This window comes from Orycteropus afer, unplaced genomic scaffold, assembly GCF_000298275.1.
Source record: "Orycteropus afer afer isolate SDZICR_OR568_19922 unplaced genomic scaffold, OryAfe1.0 scaffold00095, whole genome shotgun sequence".
Taxonomy (NCBI): domain Eukaryota; kingdom Metazoa; phylum Chordata; class Mammalia; order Tubulidentata; family Orycteropodidae; genus Orycteropus; species Orycteropus afer.
Window position 1 is genome coordinate 5443522 of NW_006921682.1, and position 6930 is coordinate 5450451.

Consider the following 6930-nt stretch of genomic DNA (forward strand, 5'->3'; position numbering starts at 1 on the left):
ATCAAAGAGGCAACAAAGATACAAAACTCAAAGCGCATAAGCTATGACCATGAGGATTTAGTTAGTCCCTCATTTTTTCTAATAGTTTTAGATTCCTATGCCTTAAGGGCAATTCTCAGATTAGAGACAACCATTTGGGGAGAAGCTATTACTGCCACGGGATTCCCAAATTCACCAAAGCAAACACAGTTTCACTTCTTTTATCAAGGGCACCTCCAGGCTCTGAGCTCCTGAGTGAATCCACTGTCAAGACTCCAGTGCCCTTTGTCAGGCTCATTCTCTTGTGCTGGGCTCAATTCAGTTCACAGAATTGGCCACAGCAGAATAAAAAGAAAAGAAGCAATTCCTTCTTCTGCTTTGTCTTGGTCCCTCATTACCTCCTAAATCTGGCTACCTGCTCCAGAATCATGTACCACTCTGAGCGGTTTCCTTGTAGTTCCCAGCACACTGTGGCAGACACCCAGAGCAAGAGCCTTGGGCTTTGGGGAAAAGCCTCTGAAATGCAATGCAAGTTACCATTCATGTCCTCATGAGATGGACAACAGGCCTAATAGGAACAGAAAGATAATTTGCATTCACAGTCCTGTGATCTAAGACCTCCGCTTTCTTACATACTTAGCCTCAGACAGCCGAAATCCAAGATGTCAGGACTGGGCTAGTCAATGTGATGAAAAATGGCAATCCTATATTTCATCTTCTGTCAGACTAAGATTTACACATGGGCCTAGCTGCTTACCTAAAAGATTCCCTCACAGTGTCTTCCTAAAGGAAAGAGAATTGAGGGGAAAGCACATATGAAGACTAAGTTACAAAGTGGTAGGACTATTTCATTCAAGCTGTGGGTAAACTAAGTTTCTTGTTTATGTTTTTGTTTTTATAATGAAAAACAAGGTATAAAACACCCTGAGTCTCTTGAAGAAATCCAAAGCATAAGGTAAATTACCATTTATACATCTCTCTCTAGCATGCCAGGATGACCAATTTATATTTGGGTGGTTTATTTTCTAACAATTGGATCTACACAAAGCAGAGATGTGTCAACCCATTTCTAGCCTTAAAATTCATCAAAATGTATTTTATTCCATCTACTTCAATCTGCACAGACCATTTGAGGATGGAAATCCAGAATGCAAGCCTTCAGAAACAGATTTGTCTCAAGTGCCTAAGACCAAATCAGAGCACTTAACAACTCAGACAATATGAAACACAGTCTCTTAACTAGCACAGTTCTTCAATTCAGTACAACTCCTTTTTCTAGAAATTCTCAAATATTTCAACTTCCTCTTTAAAATTATGACAGGATGTATCACTAAGCAATTATTCAAGTATTATTATAAAGTGACTGATTTCGAGGGTATAGAGATAAACTAGACATTCTTTCACAATATTATTTGAATTTTAAGGTACCTTTTATGATGTCATAAGAGCAGGAAGTAACATACACATGCACAAATTTGAGTAGTCCAATATTGATTAAAACTGTCCACAAAAATAACTTCTATTATTGAAAAATTAGAATATTAAAAATCATTTTTCCCTTTCTTATGAAAACTTTGACTAACACATGTTTAAGTTACCATCTGTGCTACTTTTAGTAACAAATTGCTTGAGTCACTAACAGCCATAACTGTATATTTTTTGTTTCCCTCATTACCTTGATTTGTATAAAGCTAACCAAATATCCATTCTATAAGAGCTATTTATGGAGATATTTTTTCATATCATTTACCATATCAAAAATGAACACATGAATGACAAATCTAATTATTTCTAAATACTAAGGAACTTCAGACACCTGGCCAGTTCATAAATTGTCATTAAATTTAAAAATATTATGTTCATAATTAGGAAGAAAATAGGTATTGTAGCAACGATTTCTGAACAATGAAGAGATTATATTTGGCAAAGACAATAACCTGCCCAATCATATATTGTGCTCTGGTTTGCTATATACAGAGTGGAAGCACAGCTCATGTTTTGATCCTCAGTGTTGGTTAAGCTTCCCGGACTTTCCTAACACATTTAGTCATATGGTAAAACTTTCTCTAGGTTCAGAGGATTTATAGACTCCCTAGACCTTCTGTGAACCATCCCCTGGTGCTAGTAAAACATTCTATCTTAACTCAGATATTTAAATTAATTTTTAAACATCTTTTATTATTATTATTTTAAGGTGTTATCTTCCCAAATGACCTAGCTTAGTTCCATTTTTTTAACCTAAATATAAATACCAAATATACAGTTTCTCTGCTCAACAGAAAGAAGTCTTTTAAAACACAGTATAAATTTTTGACAGCAAGATTTATAACGTTTAAAGAGAGCAGTCACAAACACTTGGGAAATTAAATTTACATGTGTATTTATGAAATACAAGCAGTCAAGCTATATCTGTTCCTATTCCTCCTTCCTTAATATAGCTTTTATTAATAATTTTCTTCAACGTTAACTGAAAAAATCCCTACAGCATTTTTTTCATTTTCATAACACCATAAGGTCAGCATACATTATTAAGCAGGTATTGAGGATATTATAAAGAGTGAGTTCCATTTATCCTAAATATTTGATAACATATTTAGATGATCAATGTATACATGTATCTTCATTACCATATCTTATAATATACCAAATACTTAGACTGGCTTGTAAGGACACAACTGATGTACAAATTTTGCATGGCCCAATTACCAGTGTCATTCAGCAACAGTATTTTTACTATTTCTTGGAAATTAGTTTCTGCCTAATATAACTACAATGCTCTGAACACTAAAAGTGTAGCGAATCAAACAATGATTTGTTTGAATAATAGAAATTTAATTGAACAGCAAATTATTTTGCATTCTGATGAACAGGAAGTCTAGAAATATTTCTGAGGTTGTTCAGTAAGCAAGAGAAAAAGCAAAGACTGTGAAGAATTTAAATAACTGTAAAGGAAGTATGATTTACACAAAATACAAATATAAATGAAATCAGCTATGAAATCCTATTTTGTCTTCAAAAAACAGATTAAGCTGTTTCTGTTCCAAAGGTCCATTTTTCAGAGAACAGCTTTTTATTTCTTTTTTATAGACACTATCCAGGAGATTCTCTTAGATAGAGGAAAATGGAGGAAAAAAAAAATAATGCAGGGAAGACTTCTTTCTATTAGATCAACCCTAAGGCTAATCTGTTGCATGTGTAGTTTCTACACTACTTAGCAACTTGTAGGAAACAACCCTGCAGCTGAAAGTATGAGAGCTGAGAACTGTGCCCCTGGGTATAATATCATAAAATGACTTTGCTATATTCACCTCTCCAGCCCTAGCATCACAGCTCAAGCCGGAACACAGCCATCACACCCCCAGGGCAGCTCATGTCATTAGATAAGGACCCTCTTTTCCATCACTCTCCTTGAAATCTTCTTACCAGAAGTACAAAGAAGCAGCTAAACCCGGACAAATTACCCCCTGTTCTCTACATAATTTTTCCAATTATTTGCGTTCTTTTGCCTGATAGATTTTACGTGACACTGTTAACGAAGAGTAAACAACTGGGTGGATTTACAAGTTTGTACACATGCACACATTATTACACCTTATGGTCCATATATGGATTTGCATAATTTTTAATTTGCTTTTTTCCTCCAACATTGCAATAACTACCATATTCATAAACATGCAAGAGAAACTTTCAGCATGATTTCTGTTAGTCCTTGGCTAAAGCTGTTAGTTTTCATGCAAGAACCTACCACTAAAATACACAATACAAACATACATGATAATGCCACAAACCCAGAGCAGGTAACTTCATGATTTCTTAATCTACTCAATTACATACAGGGAGATTTCCAATTCATTTAAAAAGCTGCTCTGTTTAGCATGCAACAACTTACAAGTATGTGTTTTCCTTTGGTTGGTAAAGAAAAGGGCAATACTAACTACCTTCATGAAAGCTTCTCCTTAAAAGCACAAAAACAGAACAGTATTTCTCTAGACAACATGCATTTTCTATTTCTAAATATCCTCTAGATGCTTATGAGAAATTTACCACTGAAGCCTGACATTTATTTCTAGTTAAAAAACACAACTAATGCCATTACTAATCTAGCAACACACCCTCAAACCTAGCATCATTGCCAACTGTGATCCCCTGTACATCAACTTCCCACAGTGTATATAATAAAGGATTCACAAGTCATATGGTTTGGAGTAAAAGCAAAATCCTTCCTGAATTACATATAATAAAACATGTGAAAACTGGATTATGATTTAAATGTTTTTGTTTCAGATTCTGTAACCCAATAACACATACTGCAGTATAATGTTATTGAGCTTTTATTTTCACTAATAAGACAGCTCCCAGCAGAGTATTTCTCATGTTTTACAGTGACATCTATCAGCCAGTCCTGGGGAATCCCAACGTCACTCAGCATTCTTCAGCACCACTTTCTGAGAACAGCTTCTGTCCACATAGTGGTGCAATCTTGATAGGTCTCTGGCGCACAAATTGCTTTGTGAAAATTAGGGGATGGTGGCTACACACTGCTCTTTCCTGACATTAAAACCAAATAGTTAAGTATCCATTAACTGTAGGATATAAGCACCTCAAATGCCAACCAGAAATTTAAATAATTGGCTATCACTAGATACAAATTTTTAAAAAAAAATTGACACACTTTATATCGCAGGCAAACTGAACATGGCATGGTGCTGAGTTTTGTAAAAATCCAATTGACCCAACCATCTATTAGACAGATACATAAAGTGGAGGGGGGAGAGCTATTATGCATGTTAGAATTTGTGGTGTGTAATCATGTTAATTTATGGGTTGAGAAGAAACCCTGCTATGTTTTAGTGATTATATGATAATAAGGAAATTATACAGACACTTAGATACTAGGAACTATTTTATGAATGGCATAAATGTACTGCTACCTCAAAAGTGTAATTAGAGCATCACCTAATTTCTCACACCTGATAATATTAAGGAGCCCTGCAAAGAACACTTCTCAATGACAAAATGGGAAAAGATCTGGGAAATCGACTGTTAAACTTCTCTTCTCAAAATTTTCTTGAGGGCCTGTATCTGGAACTCCATAATTACGTTCATCTGTTCTGATTCACTGACGTGACAAAGCATACTCCAAACCAAAATATTGTGGAAAACAGAAAGTCTTGAGATGATTTCACCGAACATAAATAAATAAATAAATAAATAAAATAACTACTTTTCACACATATTCATAAGGTAAAAACTGCATCTATCTATCATCTGCTGGACAGTGAGTTCAACAAAAACTCTTCTACATCTAGAGAAACCTCAGCGCAGTCTTTTTCTTGCGTGTCTCTCCACAGACACAAACCCCTGACCATCTCCGCACTCAGGGCTCTAAGTGAAAGGCAGGTGTAAAAAAAAAAACCTTCCCCCTTCAAAGAAAAATTCCCACAAGGCGACCCATAATCAACAGCCTGTAACCAAAGTCAAATCGAATAATTCCCAGGCAAGAAAGCATCCCGCACAATCAACTCTACTTGAACTAAATCCCAAAGGATTAAAAAGTTTCAGGCGCCCCACATAAAGACCAAACTTGGGTTTTCACCAATGGCAAAACCCTAAGAAGCTGAAAACTGGAGAAGTCGCTCCCTGTGGAATCCGCGAAGCCTCCTTCTGAGGATCACTTGGAATCTACAACCCCAAAACTAAACTACCTCGTCTGTCGTCCGTTCCTTGGCCGTCGAACTCGCGGCGCCCGCCGCCCCGGGTGAGTGCGCAGCCATGCCGGGCTCGCACCCTCCTTGCCCGGTCGAAGCATGCCCCCAGGGGTGAGGAACTTACCACACCGCTTGCACAGCACCCTGCTGACCTCCTTCTTGAGATTCCGGCCGGTCTCCAGAGGGGGAAAAGACGCTCTGAACGCGGCTGGCGTGCGGTTACTGTTGTTGGTATCAGGCTCCATGAAGAAGATGTACCTGCTGTCTTCCTTGAGCCTCCCGCAGGAGGGGTAAGGGGGATGGCCCCAGGTCCCCAGGCGCACCGTGAGTAGCGAGTCCTTCTTTAAGCCCCCGGCTTTCACCGCCCACACCTGGTGCACCTTCACCAGATAAGGCGCCTCTTCCCCGGGATCGCCGACGCGGGGCGCTAGGACTGTGGGCCAGGAGGACACAGTCCTGTTGGCGATGGGCAGTGGGTCCTCACCGGGCGGCCCTAGCACTCCTGGACCCGCGGCTGGAGGTTCACGCTCGTCTCCCCACGCCCCTGCCTCGCCCGCCGCCGCCTTCCTTTCGAGTGCCCCCTGCTGCCGCCGCGGCGGGTGCACCTTTCCCTCGATCACCACCGCGGCGCGCTGAGCCAGCTCCTGCACCGAGCCCACGCTGGGCGGGGACGAGTAGCACACCGAGGCCCCCGCGGGAGGCACTTCGTCGCCGGCGGCCGCCCCCGGCGCCAGGGCCGCAGTCCACAGTAGCAGCAGCGGCAGCAGCGGCGGCTGCGAGCGCGCGAGGGGGCCGAGGCGCGGGACCCGAGGGCCGGCACTCCCGGAGCGGTGCGGGGCGCGTCGCCATCTCATGGTGCGAGGTGCGTGCGGGCTCTGGACTGTCTGTTCGGACTCTGCCTCGCTCTCTTGCGCTGTCTCCCTTTTCCTCCCCCACCCCCTCCCCAGCGCGACTCCTCCTCCCCCTTTACCCTCCTCCTTTTATTTATTTATTTGTAAGGGTATAGAAGAGTTGTTTACGGGAGGAGGAGGAAGAGGGAGGGAAGAGGTGGGTGGAACCACAGGAAAGCGAAGAGGTAAAAAAGGAGAGAAAAAGAAAAAAAAAAAAAAAAAAAAAAAAGCTGCTGCCACCGCCTCGGTTGCAGAGAGTGACAGGTTCTTTCGGCGCCGCCGCCGCACCAGAACCCTGCTGTCGGGGCTGCTGTCACCGGAGGAGGACGTGGAGGTGGAGGAGCTGCTCAGCG

General features: G+C 41.0%; 1 protein-coding gene across 1 annotated transcript; it reads right to left on the reverse strand.

Moving 5' to 3' along the window:
- Nucleotides 1–5680: 5680 nt before the first annotated feature.
- On the reverse strand, nucleotides 5681–6541 carry LOC103198528 (pro-neuregulin-2, membrane-bound isoform-like). Its single transcript, XM_007942702.1, has one exon. The coding sequence runs from the start codon at nucleotides 6539–6541 to the stop codon at nucleotides 5681–5683; it is 861 nt and encodes a 286-aa protein (XP_007940893.1).
- Nucleotides 6542–6930: the final 389 nt, after the last annotated feature.

Excerpts from the sequence above, each read along its gene's own strand:
- LOC103198528 (XM_007942702.1), bottom strand. The coding sequence starts at position 6,541 with ATGAGATGGCGACGCGCCCCGCACCGCTCCGGGAGTGCCGGCCCTCGG.